Source organism: Chiloscyllium punctatum, chromosome 5 (genome assembly GCF_047496795.1).
Source record: "Chiloscyllium punctatum isolate Juve2018m chromosome 5, sChiPun1.3, whole genome shotgun sequence".
Taxonomy (NCBI): Eukaryota; Metazoa; Chordata; class Chondrichthyes; order Orectolobiformes; family Hemiscylliidae; genus Chiloscyllium; species Chiloscyllium punctatum.
The window spans coordinates 67,858,068-67,881,242 of NC_092743.1; the positions used below are offsets into that span (position 1 = coordinate 67,858,068).

Sequence of the window (23,175 nt, forward strand, 5' to 3'; positions counted from 1 at the left end):
GAGTCCCCTGGTCTTCACCTTGCACCCTACCAACCTTCGCGTAAACCGCATCATCCGCCACATTTCCGCCACCTCCGAAGAACCCCACCACCAGGGTATATTTCACTCCCCATTCATTTCCACTTTCCACAAAGACTATTCCCTCTATCCATGTCCCCCCCAACAACTCACCCTCCCGTACTGGCACCTTCCCCTGCCACCGCAGGAATTGCAAAACCTGCGCCCATACCTCCTCCCTCACCTCCATCCAAGGCCCCAAAGGAGCCTTTCACATCCATCAAAGTTTTACCTGCACATCTACAAATGTCATTTATTGTATCCGTTGCTCCCGATGTGGTCTCCTCTACATTGGGGAGACTGGATGCCTTCTCACAGAGCGCTTTTAGGAACATCTCCAGGACACCCGTACCAATCAACCCCATCGCCCTGTGGCCCAACATTTCAACTCCCCCTCCCACTCTGCCAAGGACATTGTGGTCCTGGGTCTCCTCCACCGCCACTCCCTCACTACCCGACGCCTGGAGGAAGAATACCTCATCTTCTGCCTTGGAACACTTCAACCCCAGGGCATCAATGTGGACTTCACCAGTTTCCTCATTTCCCTTCTCCCCACCTTACCCCAGTTCCAAACTTCTAGCTCAGTGCCATCCTCATGACCTGTCCTACCTGCCAATCTCCCTTCCCACCTAGCCGCTCCACCCTCCCCTCTGACCTATCACCTCCATCCCCACCAGCATCCACCTATTGTACTCTTGGCGACCTTCTCCCCAGCCCCACCCCAATCCCATTTATCTCTCCATCCTGGAGGCTCTCTGGCTTCACTCCTAATGAAGAGCTTTTGCCTGAAACATCGATTTTCCTGCTCCTCGGATGCTGCCTGACCTGCTGTGCTTTTCCAGCACCACTCTAAGCTAGACTCTGATTTCCAGCATCTGCAGTCCTCACCTTTGCCTATATTTAGCATTTAAATATGTAATAAGTCTTCTCATCCAGGATTACACTATGGCTTGAAATTTCTTTCTGATGCTGTGACTGCAGCTCATTTTGCAGGAGCAGGATTTATTAGTCATGGAGTGTGACCAACACCTCTGCCGACATGGCCCTGTCATTGCTGGCCGGATAAGTGCAACAGTCTCTCTGCAGCATGAAAAGTATCAATGAAGAGACAAAAACAATACACCTTATCATGCAGTTGTGAAAGCTTCTAGTAGGTCACAGCCTCCACTATATTTGAGCTGTAGCTGCACTACGAAGATTTACTGCCACCTTTCTCCAAATAGTCTTAGCAGCAGCAAGCAAAAGAATATGTGGAAGAGAAATCTGGAAGCCAGAATCAGACTTAGCATCATGATTGGAAATTAGCAGCAAATGGGAAAATAAAACCTAGGCCAATGTAGGTTCAGTGGCAGTCCTCAGTACCCCATTTCCTAAAAGTTTGGCGTCCATTTCATTTGATTCAGAGTGGGATGGCTGGAGAACATCAAGCCCAGCATGTCTCTAGTCTGAACAAACAGCACAAATGTATAATCATTTGTGATAAGATTAGCTTTCACTTCATTGACAATTTGTTTCAGTCTAACATCAAAATTTGCACTGGACCTAAGTCAGTTTAAATGATAGAAAATTTACTAGATTGGTTCAAGATAGATTGAAGTCACATCCTGTGTAACCTTTATCCAAAAGTAAAACTTCAGGGCCAATATTTTTCAGCCTTTTCTGATATTCCAGGTTAACATTGGACAGTGTTTCTCTTCATATGTTTTGTCATGTTTTCAGCAAAATGCATTTCAAATAATTGCTGTGAATGAAAAGTGTGGTTTGCCACTTGGACATTTTACAGCTTTTTGGTCACAGTCTTGAATTTCACAACTTCAGAGGATTCAGCATCATGTCTATTCAACATTTTGCCTATACCACCAGCATCATTAACCAACCTCCTGCTCCACCCCCCAACTTGGTCTTTCTTATTTGTGTTTTTTTACTTTGCTCGAATGCACCACTTTTGACCCCCCCCCCGGTCCACTGCAGTTTATGTCACTTCCTTTGGTGACATCACCAATGATACCATGACCACACCCACTCCTGAGACAGTATCCGCCCTCACTCCCAAAAAAAACCTCATATTTATCTCTCAGCTCCCTTTCCTGGCCCCACCAACCCAACATTCCTGATGAAAGGCTTATGCCCGAAGCTGCTCCTCGGATGCTGCTTGACCTGCTGTGCTTTTCCAGCGCCACACTTTTCCACTCAGCAAGGAGGCTGCATTCTCTTCCCTTCACACCTTAATTTATACCCATTTACAGCTCTAGTCCTTCTTCACTACTTTTAACAGCCCCTTTGTCTCTTACACTGGTCTTTTACACCGTCTTTTCCCTTCACCCTCTTCCACCTCCATCCAAAGCATAAAGAAAATCATTTTCCTGTCCCTTTCAGTTCTGAAGAACCATTATACCAGACTCAAAACGTAATTGTTTGTCTCTCCACAGATGGTACCAGACCTATGGAGTTTTCCAACATTTTCAATGTTTGTTTCAGATTTCCAAAATCCACAGTATCTTGCTTTCATTCATTATTATATGGGATGGCATTAGAGGGAATCTATCAATAGTGTCATTTATAAATTAGATGTAGATTTACTGAGTGAATTCTTACCTGCTATTAAAGAACAGGAACGGGCCCTTCAACCTACCAAGCCTGTGCTGATTCCTAATCCTTATTTAAACTTGCCACGTATTGCCCACATGCGGTTTCTGTCCCTCTGTTCACATGTCTATAACCTTGTGCTTTAAATGTTGTTAACGTGCCTACTTCCATCCTCTCCACTGCCCTGTCTTTCAGGCACCCACCACCCTCTGTGTCTTGTGAACTACTGACTCATACACTGTACAGTGTGGAAGCAGGCCACTTGGCCCATCAAGTCGACACCAACCCTCCGAAGAGCATTCCACCCAGACTCACCATCCTCTCTACTCTATCCCTGTAACCCAGCATTTCCCATGGCTAACCAACCTAGCCTGCACATATCCTGGGCAATTTAGCATGGTCAATCCACCATAACCTGCACATCCTTGAACTGTGAGAGGAAACTTGAGCACCTGGAGAAAACCCATGCAGACACAGGAAGAACATGCAAACTCCACACACAGTCAATCTGAAGGTGGAATTGAACCCAGGGCCCTGGTGCTGTAAGGCAGTAGTGCTAACCACTGAGCCACTATGGTTCAGTGCCTCAATTTTCCAATAAGCACTATGATTATTGAGATCCACCATCATCGGTAAAGATTTTAAAAATTTACTTTTCATTTCTTTTATTGAAAATTCAAAAGTACTTCAAATGAAATGGGTTGGGGTTGAGATTGATACAAAGAGGTAGATAGAGGTCCCATCCTGGATAAACTTCATCGAAAAGTGAAAGTATCTCTAAATATTTTCTGATGTTATAGATTATTATTGGAAATAATTTCTAATCGTATGCTTTGTGGCATTTTAGGCAAAATGCGTTTCAAGTAATTGCTGTGGATGGAGTGTGCAGTGGTGTCATTCAGTGTCTCACTGCTGAAGACTGTACAGATTGGCTGCAAGCACTGGCCATTAATATATCCAACCTTACCAAGCACAATGTAAGTATGGATACTTGAATGTAAGAAAAGAAAATTAAGACTTCAAAATTATTCAAGACAGTAGTTTATTATTTGTAACTTCTGCTTTTGGCAATTATGATGTAAATGATTCATCATTAGAAAAAAACCGCCCATACTTATGAACGAACCATTGGCGCAGGTGTGATTATTACCTATTCACGGGTTTTGACAAAAGCTTTAGCTCTAATTACTGTAAATGAAAGGAAAACACTAAAGAATATTTACATAATTATTTAATATCTAAATTACAGTGTTCAAATCATGTAACAGCATATGCAATTATATCCTCAAACCATCAGACATCCTATAACTAAAAGAATAAACACCATCCCATAACTTACACCATGCCATATCTACACAACCACAGAATGAGCAGGATATAATCATCCTGCCACAGATCCCAAATGAAATTAATCACAATGCATTCGATGTTAATGAATGATAACAACATGCTAAATGACCAAAATTAGCTTCCCACCATCCTGGTTGGCTTTGCCATTTGATTTGATGCATGTTACTTTAATAATTTGAGCTTTTGATCCTGGTATTAGAGATCTGTAAAAACAATGTGGGAAGAGCACAGCCCATCAGCGACCAAGCAGACAATCTATGCATGGAGCCAGAGGACATAGGCAGGGTTTTAAATGAGTATGTCACATCTGTCTTCATTTTGGAGGAGGGGATGTCAGTACAGTTTGTTACATTACACAGTAATGGCTCTTTGGTCTAGTGGTATGATTCTCATTTTGGGGGGGTGTACATTACAGATATGTGAGATGTCCCAGGTTCAAATTCCAGATAAGCTCTGAATGCTTGCCTTCAATTTTGGGTAACATGGGTCTCAGTGGTTAGCACTGCTGCCTCAGAATGCCAGGGACCTGGTTTTGATTCCAGCTTTGTGGACTGTAAGGAGTTTGCACATTCGTCCCATGTGTTTTTCCCAGATGCTCTGGTTTCCTGGAATGAGGGTAGTGCTGTTGCTGTACTTTATATGGATTTCAGCAAAGATAAGAACTCGCATGAGAGACTAATAAAGCCGTTAAAAGCATATGAGATCCAAGATAACTTGGCAAATTGGATCCAAATTTGGCTTAGTTGCAGGAAACAGAATGTGGTCGTAGAAGCCTGTTTGTGTGACTGGAGGCCTGTTTCCAGTGGCATACCATAGGATCAGTGCTATGTCCTTCATTGTTTGTGTTGCATATAAATAGTAAAGAAGAAAATGATGGGGAACTGAGGGAATGATAAGTAAGTTTATGGATGACACGTAGATTGACTGTGTGGCTGACTGTGAAAGGACTTAAATTACAAGAGGATGTAGACAGATTGCTCAGGCAGGCAGATCAGTGGTCGAAGATGGAAGTTAACTTTGATAAGTGTGCAGTGATGCACTTTGGAAGAAGTAACAAGGGAGTATTTGATGTATGGAAAGATAGTAGAAAGCTCAGATAGATCTTGGGTGCTTGTCCAAAACTCCCCAAAGGCCATAGGACAGGTTAATAGGTTAGTTAAGAAGGCATACAGTACACTTGCCTTTATTAGTTCCAGCATAGATTAGAGAGCAGGGAGGTTATGGTGGAGCGGTTCAAACCCTGAATGAGGCTACAACTGGAGTACTCTGCTGTTCTGGTCACCCACTATCTGAAAGATTTGATTGCACTGGAGGAGGTGCAGAGAAGATTTACCAGGATAATGCCTGTGGAGGAATAGTTTAGCTATGAAGAGAAAAATTAGGTTGTTTTCTTTATAGCAGTGAAGGCTGAAAGGGGGATTTGACAGAGGAATTTAAGATTATGAGGAGCATGGACAGGGTAGGTAGAAACTGGCTGGTCTCCTTAGTTGAAGGGTCAGTATCAGAGTACAAAGTTTTTAGTTGTAGAGTCATAGAGATGTACAGTTGTTAAAGTTAAGAGGATTTGAGGAAACTCTTTTCACACAGGGGGAGGTGGGAATCTGAAATGCACTGCCTGGGAGGGTAGTTGAAGTAGGAAAATTCTCAACCTTTACTTGGATGAGAACTTGAAATATCATAATATTCAAAGCTATGGGCCAAGTGCTGCAAATTGGACGAGTGTAGATTTAGAGTTTGTTGGTGTAGATACCATGACCAAAGAGCCTGTTCTGTATTTAATGAATGTATGATCTAGCATGATTAATTATCGCTGCTTCATTCCACACTCTACCAGCCAGTATTAAATTCCATGGTGACTGTTTCATTCATCACAAACTGTGTATGTTAACCACACATACCACTGTATGATGCCTCAGTTCTGCTTGATGAAGCCAACTCTTAAAGATTTTCAACAATATCTATTTAAACAATCTCAATTCAGTGCATGTCTTATCCTGAACATTAAACTGTCCAAGTCAGGTTTTAATTGAAACATATTTAACAAGGTTGGTCTGAAATGTCTCGGGGACTGACAGCACACACTAATGTAAAGTAAAACGTGATCTTTCAGGAAGCAGTTTGGTTGATTGTATTGTAAATGCCTCTAAGCAAATCTGATTATTGATTTGGTAGTGTTTAATGGTTCCATTGAGTAAAAGTTAAGCGAATTTCCAGAGCTGTGAACCCACCCCTATGAGACTAAAAACAAGCTTTTTAACAATTGCTAGTATACAGGTTCCCTGCTGAAATTCCAGTTTCACAACAATTTTTTAATCAACTAATTATATGTACAGAGAGTAGTTTGAAAAAAACTCATCTCAGTGTGATTAATATACTACCATGACCACCTTTCATGACCTCTCCAATTAATTTATCCTTTTAGGGCAGAGTTAATATAATTGAGAATGTTTCCAAAACTTTCATTGCATGTGAAAATGAAACATAGTTTAGCTTTTTCTGATTAGAATGGGCATATGGAAGTATGTGGAGCATCTACAGTTGTCTAGTTTTTAAATATTTGGTATTGTTGTATTGCAATCCTTGCTACAATTTTATAGAAAAAAAAAATCCAATTTGAAGCTATTTTTAGCACCTTTCTTTGCATCAGGAAAACAGAGAATGTAAATGTTGAAATTAAATGCTTCCAAATCACTGAAAAGTTGACTGTAATAAGATTTCAGCAATAGGAGATTAAAGAGAGAGGGGTTATTTAAGAGGTTCTTGCAGAGTTTCAAGAATGCTTTTAGAAGCATCGAAGCATTGAAGTTTTATCTGCAGGATACTATGACAATTGCCAACAGGTCACCCAGATAAAATAAATAATGGGAACCAATTTTAAAGTTCACAAATAGGTACTCTATGATTGCACTGGAATAAAGTGAGAGGAGATATGGCAGGTAGTTCAATAAATGTCAAGCTATCTTTACTGACCTTACGCTGCCGGCTACATCTAACACTCACACCTTATGTAGGCTCCAGTCAAAATTGCACATCACTGTAATCAGTACTACATGTACAGCACTGCCACTCTCATCAATGCCCTCTTCTTTTCTACCCTGACACCACCTGTATTTCCATGAGAATCATCTTTAGTTTTATCATATAAGTCACTAATAGGTCACATATAGGTCACTAATTCAAAATGGCAGGTATTTCACAACTCCTTTCCTACTGGGCAGTACAGATTTATCTCCACAAGAGAACAGAATTTTGCTGGCATCCATATAGATCTCACAGTATCAGGTTTCTCGTTGTTCTCTGGTATGGTCGTACTCATTTTCTGCCAATACGACCTCCTCACATTCACTAATAACACACTAATAACATGTTGGAGTGATATGGGGTACAGTCGTCTTTTGAGCTACTTGTAAAGCCAGTATCTTTCTTTCCTAAGCCTAGAAAGACGAGGATAGATGACTAGTTCAGGATAGATATTTAATCATTATAGATTTTAAGATGTTATGCTTGATGTTTGATTATTTGTTTATATGTTTGTGTGAGAATAGGTAAGAAGAAAAGCAAAACATAAAACCTGCAGTTGTTCTAACTGGTGTGAACTTCATTGGCGAAACTTGTGTTGCCGTCCCCTTGATGTCTGCAGCCTTTTTGAATTGCCATATGGTATAGACAAAACCACAGAATTGTTTGGGAGGGAGTTGCAGGTACAGTGTATTTGACCAGCAGCATTGAAGCAATGACAACATAATTCCAAGCAACATTCCCTCCAAGCTGCACATGCCAATCATTACACCAACACATAACTCCCACTTGCAGGAGCTGCTGTGGGCACGAATTACAGCAGAAGGAAAAGTTATCAAGGGAGCATTTGTTACACATCAGGATGGTGTGTAACTTGGAGGAGAACTTGCAAGTAGAGGTATTCCCATGCTTCTGGTCCCCTTGTCCTGTGGGATGCTAAAGACAGTTGATTTTGAAGGTGCTGTTGAATGAGCCTTGATGAGTTGTTTCACTGCATCTTATAGATGGTGCACACTATTGCTAGTGTGCATAAATGAAGAAGATATTGAATGCTTAAGGTCATGGATTGGCTGCCTTTCAAAGCAAGCTGTTTATCATTAGTGGTGCCAAGTCACACAAATGTTGCCAGACCTGCACTTGTCAAAGCAAGTGAACACTTCATCAAATGTCTTGAAAGTAACAACAAGGCACAAGGTAAAATGGTTGTTGGAGATCAGTCAACTCAGCTAGAGGGTATCTCTGCAGGAGTTCCTCAGAGTAGCATCCTAAACCTAGGCATCTTCGACTGCTTCATAAATGACCTTCCCTCCATCATAAGGTGACAATTGAGGACATTCACTGATGATTTCATAGCGTTCGACATCATTCGTGACTCTTCAGATACTGAAGAACTCCCTGCCCAAATGCAGCGAGACCTAAATAAAATCCAGGCTTGAGATTAGAAAAAAAGGCATGTTACATTCATGCTACACAAATGCAAAGCAATGACGTTCTCCAATAAGAAACAATCTAACCATCTCTCCATGACATTCAATAACATTATCATCACTAAATCCTGCACTATTATTGTCTTGGGGGTTAGAATTGACCAGAAATTGAACTATACAAGTCATATAAATACTGCAACTACAAGAACAGATCAGAACTATGAATCTAGGAATCATGTCCAAAGACGGTCCACCATGTAGAAGGCACTGTTCAAGAATGTGTTGGAATATTCCTCACTTGTCTGGATGGGTGCAAATCCAACAACATTCAAGAAGCTTGACACGATCTAGGACAAAGCAACCGGCTTGATTGGCCATTCCCTCCACCACCAACCCTCAATAACAGCAATATGTACTGCCTAAAAGATGCACTACACAAAAGATTCACCAAAGATCCTTAGACAGCAGCTTCCAAATCCACAAATCAAAGTTCAGATGTCAAAGATACATGGGAACACCACCACCTCCAAGCCACTCATTGTCATGAGTTGGAAATATATTACCATCCCTCCACTATCACTTGGTCAAAATCCTAAGACCATTCTGACTCCACCTACACCACATTGATTGTAGCTTGGCATTACCTTCTCAAGGGCAAATTGGCATAAACAATAAATGCTAGCCCACTTGGTAACCCACACATACAATTAGTGACTAAAACAAAATTAAAATTCTTTGGGTATCAGATTGTATGCTGTTGTCCAGAGAATTTACAATCTCTAGAACTATAAGAGTAGAAAATAAAATTAATATGGCTGGTTCCATTACGCTTCTAGTTAATCATGGTGTCGGGGTTTTGATAGAGGGGCAATTCGGCAATGGCAGTGCCATTGAATATAAATAGAAGGTTTTTTGATGTACTTGTTGGGTGTGGTCATTGCCTGATACTCATGTGGGATAAATATTACTTGCATATTAGTTGGGGCAGCACGGTGGCTTGGTGGTTAGCGCTGTTGCCTTACAGCACCAGGGACCCTGGTTTGATTTCTGCCTCGGGTGACTGTCTGTGTGGAGTTTGCACATTCTCCCTGTGTCTGCGTAAGTTTCCTCTGGGTGCTCTGGTTTCCTCCCACAATCCAAAGATGTGCAGGTCAGGTGAATTAGCCATGCTAAATAGCCCATAGTGTTAGGTGCATTAGTCAGGGGTAAATATAGGGTAGGGGAATGGGTGTAGGGTTGAGTGGACTTGTTGGGCTGAAGGGCTTGTTTCCATACTGTAAGGAAGCTAATCTGAATGCTATCCAGGTCTTTTTATATGACTGCTTCTGTATCTGAGGTCTCACAAATAGTACTGAACACTCTGCGATCCTTAATAACAACCAAAAGAACTGTGGATGCTGTGAATCAGAAACAAAAACAGAAGTTGCTTGAAAAGCTCAGCAGGTCTGGCAGCATCTATGAAAAGAAATCAAAGTTAATGTTTCAGGTCCGCAGGGACTGTTCCCTCCAGGATACTCTGTTCCACTCTTCCTTCACTCCCACCATCCAGCACAACCCCACGGCACGTTCCCCCCCAACCACCGAAGGTGTAACACCTGCCCATTTACCTCCACCCCCCTCAGTATCCAAAGGCCCTAGATAACTTCCAGGTAAAATAGCACTTTATCTGCACTTCTCGCAATCTAGACTATTGCATTTGCTGCTCACAATATAGTCTCTTCTACACTAGGGAAATGAAGCATAGACTGAGTGATGACTTTGCAGAACATCTACATTCTGCCTGTAAAAAGACGCTGAGCTTCCAGTTTCGTGCCACTTTAACACACCACCCTGTTCCCTGACCAAGATCTCTGTCTCAGGTTTGCTACAGTGCTGCATCGAGGCTCAGTGCAAGCTGGAAGAACTTTTTTCAGCTTGGGGGGCCTACAGTCCTCTGGACTCAATATCAAGTTCAGTAATTTTAGGGCCTGAACTTCCCCATGTCCTAACCCCCTATCATACACACTAGACCTTGTTATCACATAGTCTGCCATTACACACTACCCATTGTTAGCCATTAACAATCTCCATTAATAGCTATTTACCCTCCCAGCCTGTTTGTTGTTGATTCCTTTGTCTGTTAACTGTTCTTCTCTGCCTTTGGGCTCTATCCATCCCTATCATTTACTTCTTAACCCCTCCCCCACCATATCTTCTGCATATAAACCAAGATTTTCCTAGGTACCATCAGTTCTGAGGAAGGATCACTGGACCCAAAGCATTAACTTTGATTTCTTTGCACAGATGCTGCCAGACCTGCTGAGCTTTTCCAGCAACTTCTGTTTTTGACTCTGCAATCCTTGATGGACATCCCCACTTCTGACCTTATGCTGCAGAGAAGGCCTGAGGAACTATTGTCATATATTATGGATTTGAAATGATTGGCCTCTGAGAACCATAATCATGTTTCATTGTGCAACTTCAACACTGATGGGAATCTAATCTAATCTAATCTAACCAAGACAGTGTTTCTCTGCAATTCCCATTAACTTCAGTTTTGCTTGGGCTGTTTGAAGCCACACTTAATCAAGTGCTGACATTTCTGGAATTCACCTCTTTTGTCCATATTTGATTCAAGGATGCAATGATTTCTGGAGATGAATCATCCTAGCACAACCCAAACTGAGTGACCATGGTATTACTGAACAAATACTACTTTACAATACTGTTAATGACACTTTGCATCATTTAGTTGATGATGAAGAGTAGATTCATGGGGTGGCAATTGGTTAGATTGGATTTGTCCTGAGTTTTGTGAACACACCTGGGCATTCCTTTTTCACATTTTCAGATAAATTCCAGTGTTGTACCTGCACCAGAATTGATTGTTTAGAGTGTGTTTAATTCTGGAGCACAAGGTCTCAGAATAACAGCTGGAATGTTGTCAAGGCCAATAGTCTTTGTTGTGTCGGTGACTTCAGTCATTTCTCTATATCGTAGAATTAATCAAATTGGCTAAAGAGTAGCATTTGTGATGCTGGGGACCTTAGGAAGAGGCTGAGATGGATCATCCACTTCTAACTAAAGATGTTTATACATATTCCTGCCTTGTCTTTTGTACTGATGTAAATATTATGTGAATGAACTTCAGTTAACAAGTTTTGTTTTGCTGTGCTACTTTGCTATTTTATTCATAAATTAATAATTCTACTTCAATATTTTCCCTCAGATTAAAAAGATAAACAGGAATTTTCCTGTAAATCAACAGGTAAGTTGAAATATTTAATAAAATAGCTGCTAAATTTATCAATCAGGTTCACTATATTTAGAAAATGTTTTTACCTTTGCAGTAAAATGTCCTAGAAGTAAAGGCTAATGGCCAATAATGAGTCCCTACTGCATTAATTGTTAATGACATGATTGACAATATCATTAATGAGATTATTCAGGGGATCATTGATTTGGACTGGGTATCAAGTAACCCTTTGGGTTCTGAATATTTTCTGCTACTTTAAGTGTACCTTAAGTGTACCTGGAGGCAGGAAACATGTTTCCGTTGATGGGTGAGCCCTGAACCAGAGGACACAGCTGAAAAATAAGGGGTAGGCCATTTAGGACAAAGACAGGGAGAAACATCTTCACCCAGAGAGTGGTGGCTGTGTGGAATGCTCTGCCCCAGAGGGCAGTGGAGGCCCAATGTCTGGATTCGTTTAAGAAAGAGTTGGAGAGAGCTCTCAAGGATAGTGGAATCAAGGGTTATGGAGATAAGGCAGGAACAGGAAATTGACTGAGGATGATCAGCCATGATCATCATGAATTGTGGTGCAGGCTAGAAGGCAGAATGGTCTACTCCTGTACCTATTGTGTTTTGTCTATTGTCTACCTTTATATTCTTTGGTAAGTTAAAATCCACTTAGAAGCAATTCAAATCTGTGCAAAATAAACTAATTATTTTGGTTGGATCCAATGAATCCTATATTCAAATTCATTTAATTAAGTATTAAATTTACCAAGGGAGTATGCAATTAAAAAGAACTGGGAATTATAAATAAAATTGCTGAGAAATGACAAAATCTGATAGGGAATTAAATATTATCTAAAATATAACTGAGAGTTATCACTAGCAAAGGTAGAAAATGACAAAAAATAACAATATGGCATTATTCAATGAGAAACTGCTGCCAACAAGGCTTGCCAACAAGAAGGGCTCATGCCCGAAACGTCGATTCTCCTGTTCCTTGGATGCTGCCAGACCTGCTGCGCTTTTCCAGCAACACATTTTCAGCTCTGATCTCCAGCATCTGCAGTCCTCACTTTCTCCTCCTGCATCTTGAGATTGTTTGTTCTACAGTCAAACAAAGTTATTTAAACCTTGTATAAATCATTTAGAATGCAATGCAATCCAGTTTTGAGTCACTTACTCCAATAATATTGATGTATTGACGAAGGTTAGGAAAGAACTAGAACAATAATTTGAAGACAAACTCAGTATTAGAAAGTATTTCAAAGAGGTGAATTTTCACCTGACTAAAAAGATGGAGAGTCACAATCCAATTATTTATAAAATACAAAAAGGTAGCTGAGACATAGAGGTAAAAGGCACAGCATATAATCTAAGTAGATTTGTAACTGAGACAAGAACTTGGTCATTTGTTCCCTTCATAAGTAGTAAGTTTCTCAAACAGGGACCCAGGGCAAGATTTTCCATCTTTTAAGCTAACTGTGAGGGCAGGCAGTCCAAAGGTGTGCAGGTTCGGTGGATTGGCCATGGGAAATGCAGTGTAACAGGGATTGAACATAGAATATTACAGCACAGTACTTCAGCCCTCGATGTTGCGCTGACCTGTGAAACCAATCAGAAGCCCATCTAACCTATACGATTGTTTTCATCCATATGTTTATCCAATGACCATTTAAATGCCCTTAAAGTTTGCGAGTCTACAACTGTTGCAGGCAGGAAGGCCCCTACTATTCTCTGAGTAAAGAACCTGCCTCTGACATCTGTCCTATATCTATCACACCTCAATTTAAAGCTACGTCCTCTCATGCTCGCCATCACTATCTGAGGAAAAATGGTCTCACTTTCCACCCGATCTCACCCTCTGGTTATCTTACATGTATCAATTAAGTCACTTCTCGACATTCTTTTCTCTAATGAAAACAGCCTCAGTTCCCTCAGCCTTTCCTTATAAGACCTTCCCTCCGTACCAGTCAACATCCCAGTAAATCTCCTTGAACCCTTTCCAACACTTCCACATCCTTCCTATAATGCAGCGACCAGAACTGTATGTAATACTCCAAGTGCAGCTTGAACCAGAGTTTTGTGGAGCTGCAACATGGCCTCATGGCTCCAAAACTCAGTCCCTCTACTGATAAAAGTTAACACACCGTTTGCCTTCTTAACAGCCTATCAACCTGGGTGGCAACTTTCAGGGATCTGTATACATGGACAACAAGATTTCTCAGCTTATCTGCATGCCCAAGAATCTTACCATTAGCCCAGTAATCTTTATTCCTGTTGCTCCTTCCAAAGTAAATCACCTCACACATTTCCACATTGAACTCCATTTGCCACCTCTCAGCCCAGCTCTGCAGCTTATCTATATCCCTCTGTAACCTGCAACATCATTCAGCACTATCCACAACTCGACTGACCTCAGTGTCATCCGCAAATTTATTAACCCATCCTCTACACCCTCCATTATAAAAATAACAAATAGCAGTGGCCCCAAAACAGATCCTTGTGGTACACCACTAGTAACTGAACTCCAGGATGAGCATTTCCCATCAACCACCACCCTCTGTCTTCTTTCAGCTAGCCAATTTCTGATTCAAGTCACTAAATCACTTTCAATCCCATGCCTCTATATTTTGTGCAATAGCCTACTGTGGGGAACCTTATCAAATGTCTTGCTGAAATCCATATATACCACATCAACCCACTTTACACTCATCCACCTGTTTGGTCACCTTCTCAAAGAACTTAATAAGGTTTGTGAGGCATGAGCTATCCTTCACAAAACCATGTTGACTATCCCTAATCAACTTATTCCTTTCTAGAAGATTATAAATCCTCCCTCTTATAACATTTTCCAACACTTTACTCACAACTGAAGTAAGGCTTATTGGTCTATTATTGCCAGGGTTGTCTTTTCTCCCCTTCTTGAACAAGGAGACAACATTTGCTATCCTCCAGTCCTCTGGCACTATTCCTGTAGACAATGGCGATATAAAGGTCAGAGGTAAAGGCAGGCCTTAACTATTTTCACACTTTTCAAAATTGCTAAAAACCTTCTCCTTGTGAACCTCAATTCCACCTAGTCTAGTAGCCTGCATCTCAGTATTCTTCTCGACAATATTGTCTTATTCCAGTGTGAATACTGATGAAAAATAATCATAAAGCACTTCCCCGATCTCCTCAGACTCCATTCACATCTTTCCACAACTGTGATTGATTGGCCCTAACCTTACTCTAGTCATTCTTTTATTCCTGGTAATACCTTTCAAAAGCTTTAGGGTTTTCCTTGATCCTATCTGCCAATGACTTCTCATGTCCTCTCCTGGTTCTTCTTAGCTCTCTCTTTCAGTCTTTCCTGGCTAACTGGTAACTCTCAAGTGCCCTAACTGAGTTTTCATATCTCATTCTAACAAAAGCTTTCTTCCTCCACTTGACAAGAAATTCAACTTCTTTAGTAAACCACGGCTCCCTTGCTCGACCACTTCCGTCCTACCTGCCAGGTACATACTTATCAAGGGCACGCAGTAGGTGTATTTTGAATAAGCTCCACATTTCAATTGTGTAGTTGTGGATAGGATAAGGGAATGGGTCTGGGTGGAATGCACTCCGGAGGGTTGGTGTGGTCCTGATGGGCTGAATGGCCTGCTTCAAAACTGTAGGGATTCAATGATGTTAAGTGTCAACCAACTTGTTGCCCCTACTGCCAAAAGAACTTGCTGTGTCACATGCTAATCAGCTTGTTAAGAGCTCACTGGCTTACCAGTTAGTGCTATCTAATCTGACGCAAATAGCATCTTGATCCTAAAGACCATGGCAATCAAGGCTTCCTCTTCAGGGGATCCAATGATGAGAAACTCAACATTTTTCTTTTGTTTCTGTGAATTGGGGATCAAAGTGAGGAAGAATTCAGAGGTCAGAGGTACATATAGGAGGGTGGCTTTTAGAGATCCACTCCCTTGCCCTCATCTCTACCTCTAATTGCCTGCAAATTGGCGCAAATGGAAGCCATTGTAGCTGTCAATTGACTACTGAAGAGGCTTAATTTTGGACAAGTCAAGAAAGTCCCTAACGGATATTAATGTCCAACATTTAATTGGCGAGGTACTGACAAGGGTGTATATATCTCCCTGAAGCCAGCTCATCCAATGATGTCCCCTTTTCACTATCTCTTTTGTTCACCATTAGGATTGGGAACAAAACATAGTAACTAATTGCTTATTGATGAACTACTTCACTTCAAAATTGCGTAATTTTGAGTGGGAATGTGATCAAAGGTAACAGGTCAAATTGTAGAGCTCTTTTAAAAATATAATCAAGTAATTTGAATATTACATATCATAAGTGTGTTGTCGTATGAAAGATATAGAATGGAGGGAAATAGATGATGACATCTTGAAAAATGTCCATATTACAGAGGAGGAAGTGCTGGATGTCTTGAAACACATAAAGGTGGATAAGTTCCCAGGACCTGATCAGGTGTACCCTGGAACTCTGTGGGAGGATAGGGAAGTGATTGCTGGGCCTCTTGCTGAGATATTGGTAGCATCGATAGTCACAGGTGAGGTGCCGGAAGATTGGAGGTTGACTAACGTGGTGCCACTGTTCAAGACGGGTGGTAAGGACAAGCCAGGGAACTATAGACCATTGAGCCTGACCTTGGTGATGGGCAAGTTGTTGGAGGGAATCCTGAGGGACAGGATGTACATGTATTTGGAAAGGCAAGGACTGATTAGGGATCGTCAACATGGTTTTGTGCGTGGGAAATCATGTCTCACAAATTTGATTGAGTTTTTTGAAGAAGTAACAAAGAGGATTGATGAGGGCAGAGTGGTAGATGTGATCCATATGGACTTCAGTAAGGCATTCGACAAGGTTCCCCATGGGAGACTGATGAGCTAGGTTAGATCTCATGGAATACAGGGAGAACTAGCCATTTGGATACAGAACTGGCTCAATGGTAGAAGACAAAGTGTGGTGGTGGAAGGTTGTTTTTCAGTCTGGAAGCCTGTGACCAGTGGAGTGCCACAAGGATCGGTGCTGGATCCTCTACTTTTTATCATTTACATAAATGATTTGGATGCGAGCATAAGAGGTATAGTTAGTAAGTTTGCAGATTACACCAAAATTGGAGGTGTAGTGGAAAGCGAAAAGGGTTACCTCAGATTACAACAGGATCTTGACCAGATGGGCCAATGCGCTGAGAAGTGGCAGATGGAGTTTAATTCAGATAAGTGCGAGGTGCTGCATTTGAAAAAGCAAATCTTAGCAGGACTTACGCATTTAATGGTAAGGTGCTAGGGACTGTTGCTGAACTAAGAGACCTTGGAGTGCAGGTTCATAGCTCCTTGAAAGTGGAGTTGCAGGTAGACAGGATAATGAAGAAGGCGTTTGGTATGCTTTCCTTTGTTGGTCAGAGTATTGATTACAGGAGTTGGGAGGTCATGTTGCAGCTGTACAGGACGTTGGTTCGGCCACTGTTGGAATATTGCGTGCAATTGTGGTCTCCTTCCTATCGGAAAGATGTTGTGAAACTTGAAAGGGTTCAGAAAAGATTTACAAGGATGTTGCCAGGGTTGGACGATCTGAGCTACAGGGAGAGGCTGAACAGGTTGGGGTGTTTTCCCTGGAGCGTCAGAGGCTGAAGGGTGACCTTATAGAGGTTTACAAAATTATGAGGGGCATGGATAGGATAAATAGACAAAGTCTTTTCCCTGGGGTCGGCGAGTCCAAAACTAGAGGGCATAGGTTTAGGGTGAGAGAGGAAAAATATAAAAGAGACCTAAGGGGCAACGTTTTCATGCAGAAGGTGGTACGTGTATGGAATGAGCTGCCAGAGGAAGTGGTGGAGGCTGGTACAGTTGCAACATTTAAGAGGCATTTGGATGGGTATATGAATCGGAAGGGTTTGGAGGGATATGGGCCAGGCGCTGGCAGATGAGACTAGATTGGGTTGCGATATCTGGTCGGCATGGACAAGTTGGACTGAAGGGTCTGTATCCATGCTGTACATCTCTATGACTCTATAACCAAGAAAATGTACTTTGGACGAATGCTTGTGGAAAAATTACAGGTACACAATCCTTTGTCCAAAAGTCCAAAGTCTGAATTTTTTTTCTTGGAGTGTGGAGCGTCATTGTGGTGTGCGAACACGTGACCCAACTCCCGTCCCATTCAAACCACGTCACTCAGATGTGACGTAGCGGCATAGCCCACACTGGCAGGTGTCAGTTATGTCTCAGAGCTCATACTGTTCACACATCTGACTGCTGTTAGGTACTTTTCTTTATTTCACTGTAAAAATGTCATTTATTCCGAAATCCGAAGAATTCCGAAAAACAACTGGCCCCAAGGATTTCGGATAAAGGATTGTGTACCTGTACTAGTTGGCCAAAGTTGAAAAAATACAATTGACCGACTACTTTGGTATTTTACTTCATTCACTGTGGGGTTCAATGAGGAATTGTGCAGAACTTTTCACTCAGGAAACAATAGAAAAGGTTGAAGTTTATGATAGACTAAAATGTGTGTGGTCAATGAAAGGATTAATCGAAAACAAATTCTCTCTTTTTCCGTCATTTTTAAAATTCGTTCATGTGACATGGGCATCAATGACTGTGCTAGCGTTTATTTCCCATCCCTAATTGACTTTGAGAAGATGGTGCTCAACTACCTTCTGCAACTACTGCTGTCCATTTGGTGTAGGCAGACCCACAATGCCATTTTAGGGAGGGAATTCTGAGATATTGGCCCAGCAACACTGAAGGTACAGCAATTTATTTCCATGTCACGATGGTAATTGTTTTGGAGAGCAACTTGTAGGTGGTTCTGTTTTGACTCCCAATTGATCAATGTCATTCGTTGATCAGTATATGCTGTTGTATTTTTTTCATTTGATTATAATATTGATATACTGTCAACATTTGTGCTAAAGCCATAAATTTTATCCAGTGTAAATGGCCTGTGACCTAACAGCATGACAAATTTATATTAGTGTTTTATATCCTCCTTGGGAAAACATTATTACAATTCTAAATCAAAGTAGGTTTTTAAATAAAGCTATTGATGAAATCCTCCAGGTGTGCACATCATGAAAAAATTAACTTCCAGAACCTTTATTAAGAGTTTGTGCAAAGAATATTCAGCATTTTAAAGGAGGAAAGCATTTGTGGAAAACTCCTTTTATTTAGCCTACTCCCTTAAAGTGTGTCAAAACTATAATTGGGAAATATTGTTATCTTTTGAAAAATACAAGAGATCATTCATTTCTGTTCTAAGTGTACATTTCAAGGAGAAACATTTGCATCCTTCAGTAAATTTGGAATATAGTTGACCACATCACAACCTACAAATTCAGGAAAGACATGCTGCAAAAGAAGTAGTAACCCACAATCATTCTTAAGATGGTCTTACTATTGTGATTTTGTTTAGAGATGCGTGTAAGAGATTTCACTAAGTCACATTCCTGAAATTGACTACTGTATAGCAATAGGAGGAGGGGTAGGCTATTTTCACCCTTTGAGCCTGCTCAAACATTTAATATGATCTTAGCTAATCCTCTATCTCAATGCCATATTTCTGATCCATCTCCATGGACCCTTTGATGCCATCAGTATTTCATAATGTGGAAGCAGGCCATTCAGCCTAAACAGTCCACACCAACCCTCTGAAGAGCATCAAACCCAGACACACACAACTGTGCCCCCCGTCACCCCCAACCCTATCCCTTTAATCATAGATTTTCTATTGCTAACCCACCTAGCCTGTATTTCCCGGACACTATGGGCAATATAGTATGGCCAATCCGTCTAACCTGCAATTTTTGGACTGGGAGAAAACTGGAGTTACCAGAAGAAACCCACGCAGACACAGGGAGAGTGTGCAAACTCCACACAGACAGGATTCACACAAAAACCAGGACATAAATTCTTTGGGCTGTATGGTCGTTTGACTGCTGTCCAAGAGCCAAACTGAGTACATTTGACTTTTGCAAACTTGCCTTTTATTGTGGCCCTTTTTATTCAAACACCCTACTAACTGATGAAGAGCCTATGGTGAGTGCATTTTAGTTCTTTCGATTGATTTAAATTGGTTATTACCATTAAATTTGCACAGTCCTTTGACTATTTTCTTTGTGTAGATGCAGCATACATTGCACATTGACTTCCCTCTAATTTTATATGAAAATTACTTCAAATTTCTTATTACAATCTGTATCCTTAAAACTGTACTTAGTTTCCTTGAAAGCTGCATTGCTTTCTCATAAACTGGATTCACACCTATTCATTGCTTTCAATGTTGGATGCCTGGGTCTCACGTATGTGGTTTCCTCCCCTTGCTCGCCCCATCTTTCACAGCTAAAGATTCCGATCTGACTGCCTGGTAGAGGTCTGTGAGTAAAGTACTGACAGCTTTGATTATGTCTGTTAAGTGGCCAAAAAATGATCAGCTGGGTGGAGAAAAGGTGAGCATCTGAGAAGCCATCTGTTAGATTTTAGATGCACCGCACCCGCCCCACCCCCTGCACCCCCTCGTGTTTTTGGCAGCACTGCAACACAAAATGCACCCAACTTCTACAAAGAGGTGAGCTTATATTCCCTATTATATAAAAGATGAAGTGACTTGGCTGATAGTTAAAAAAGATTTTGCAAGAAATTAATATGGTCAATTGTGTGGGAGTCTAGGGAGCACATGTGTGGAATCACTGCTCAGCCATTCCAGATAAAGTATTTCTACTGAAGAAGTGGGCAAAAGGTGTGAAATTCAAACCTCAAAAAGTGCTAGATTCTGTCTCAATTAATAACCAAATCATAGACTGACTGATTGTTATTTACCTTGGACTTTGAAAGATATCGAGCCATAATGGGTCAGTAGATGTAGGAGTCAAAACAGCCTTGATATATAGAACAACATGAAGGGGAAAACTCTTCTTATTCATAATTCTTGCAAAAAACTTGGGGTCGGATAGTTTGAGCATTATTAATTGCTTAACTGCCAGAAATGACAATCAAGGTGTTATGGCCAAAATAGTTTCAACGCAGGTCGAAATTTTGCAAGTTTGGACTAAAACATCATATTAGACAATTATTAGGAGAATTTTATTGTTTTTATTCATCCAAAGGGTGGGTGTCACTGCCTGGGCCAGTAGTTATTGCCCATCCCTAGTTTCTCTTGAGAAGGTGATGGTGAGCAGCCTTCCTGAACCATTGCACTCTGCGTGCTGTAGGTAGACCCACAATACTGTTTGGGAGAGAAGATACTGAAGGAACATTGACATCTAGATTAATGTTGCCCATTAAAAACTGCTGAATTGGGAGGGGAGGGAGATAGATCATGGTTATTGCTTTTTGCCAATGAACTGAGAGCTCATTTGTGTGTCTGTTAGTGTGGAATAAATTTGTAAGTGCTCTTGTTACTCTCAATGCTGTGGACTCCTCAGCAGCACATTTTACCCTGACAGTATTGGTTTTCTTTCAGACAAGGAGGATTACAGGGGAGGCTGTAGACTCAGAAATGTCTGATTAAAATCTGGACAGTGAACCAATTTTAAGGGTCTCCTTTCCAGACTCAGGGAGGTGGTGAGCGCCCGATAAGTGACCCAAGGATCCATATGTTCCTAAAGTGGGATGATTATAACGGAGGTCCTTATCCAGACGAGTCCATTCCCAGGATGGGGAGGGCAGGTATAATTCAGGAGGCTGATAGTCCAATGCCAGCAGGGTGATTGTGTCCAGTTTGTGTGGAGCTGATCTGATGGCAGAATGCATGTGAGATCAGAAAGAACACTCTTTCTGATGACAGTTACATATTAAAACAAAAGCAATTAGGGCTTGAAAATTGGGAAATATATGTACTACCACACTCTCTTTCTCAAAAGGATAGCCACTTTCCACCACCTGCACAAGAGCTATGCTTCTATTATTAGTTTCTTCAACTGCTCGTGCCAGGTGCAGAATAGTCAAATCAACTTGGATGTTGACTCTCATCTTCTTACAACCTAAGAACTAGGAAATGGCAATTGGTACCTTGTCTTCTGAGAGGATTGAGGGAAATGGGAGGTAACATGGGTCAATGATGGTCATTGAAATTTTGGGGCAAGAGAGCATTGTAGCGCCACCTGATTTTCTTTAATTCTCTTCTATCACCTGTGGCATAGCAGAAGAAAATCAACCTCAAACTCTTGAATTTTTTTGATAGTTCATAATTAAGTTTAATGAATGTTGATGAGAATTCTCAATTAAAGGGATTGGGTTAACTGGAAGCAGCATGTATTTGCATCACAAGAATACTGGAATAAATGAATAAAATAATTTAGAAAAGCTAGTATCATAACATCATTTAGAAATTATGCTTCTAAAAATTTCCCAGTACTGATCTTGTTAGTAACGTTGTGGACAAAGTTTTGAAGAGATAGCAGATGTTCCCCTGCCTGGGCTAAAAGCAGCGGTAACCCAATTTTTTTGGGTGGCACGACTCAGACGAGCAGAAAGATGCCAGCTCAAACAATGGATCAGCAGGTTAGCAGCTTCAATAACAGAACTGTTGGTGGTGGTCATTGTTTGGACTGTAACCACAGGATGAGGATGAGACATGGGATTGGTGAAAGGGTTCACTGAGGGCAGGCAGCTTCATTGTCAATCATGGTGCTGACTATTGCCCGTAGGGGCAATGCCTCCACAGACCGTAGAGTATCTGCAGAGAAAGAATATGTTAATCCTCTGGAAGTCCATATGCTTTATGTGGTGGTTTTCTGTAGTGGCAGGCCCATCTGATATCGGCCCCTTCCCATACGACATGGGAAATGGCCATTAATTGTTAATATTAAGAACTCAGTTGGTCCTCCAGCAGGTGACAGATCTGCCACCCTTGCCATTGCTTGGAGAGTAACATGGTAATGGGGAAATGTTGGATTCCTGATGCCTTTCTATGTCATTTTCCAAACTACTCATTGCCACCAACTCAGTACTGACAGATCCAGAAATCTCTAGCCCATGGTACAAAGCACAATTAGACTTAGTGTTATTTCTTTTCATAACTCCAAAATATGTTAATGGCAAATAGAGTGAAAAATGTATTGAGAACAGTCTAAAGAATTGATTTTTGGAAATTAAAATGTGATTTAAGCACAAATTATAGTTTTACAAACATTTCTATACCCTTAAGGCTGAAGAAAACTAATTCAGTTTGAAGTGTACACTAATGATTCACCTAAAAGGCTTTCATGAGCAGAAGAACTCATGTGATATGGAATGTTTTTTCAGTAACTGCCTTATACATCATTTTAACTGCACCCTCAAGTTAGTAAAATGTAACACCAGTCAATATTGTTGATTTCTTTTTGTCAGATAATCTACATGGGCTGGGTAGAAGACCGGGAGCCAGACTCATTGCAAGATAAACTGTATACACCAAAGTATTTAGCTGTGAGAGGCTCTTGCCTCTACAAATTTACAGCACCTCCGGTATGTAATATTGTTCAGTTTTGACTTCAGCATACATTTTTAACTTAATATGCAGTTGAAA

At 41.0% G+C, this 23,175-nt stretch overlaps 1 protein-coding gene across 4 annotated transcripts in view; it reads left to right on the forward strand.

The window, feature by feature from the left end:
* The window catches only part of sntg1 (syntrophin, gamma 1), a 524,044-nt gene that overhangs the window by 439,148 nt on the left and 61,721 nt on the right, over positions 1 to 23,175 (forward strand). For 3 of the 4 annotated variants that reach the window (XM_072570506.1, XM_072570504.1, XM_072570503.1), the window contains 3 exons: positions 3,491 to 3,620; positions 11,647 to 11,685; positions 22,998 to 23,114. In XM_072570506.1, the coding sequence (XP_072426607.1) occupies positions 3,491 to 3,620; positions 11,647 to 11,685; positions 22,998 to 23,114 (286 nt within the window). The remainder of the gene's footprint in view (positions 1 to 3,490; positions 3,621 to 11,646; positions 11,686 to 22,997; positions 23,115 to 23,175) is intronic. The other variant, XM_072570505.1, reaches the window with a different exon arrangement.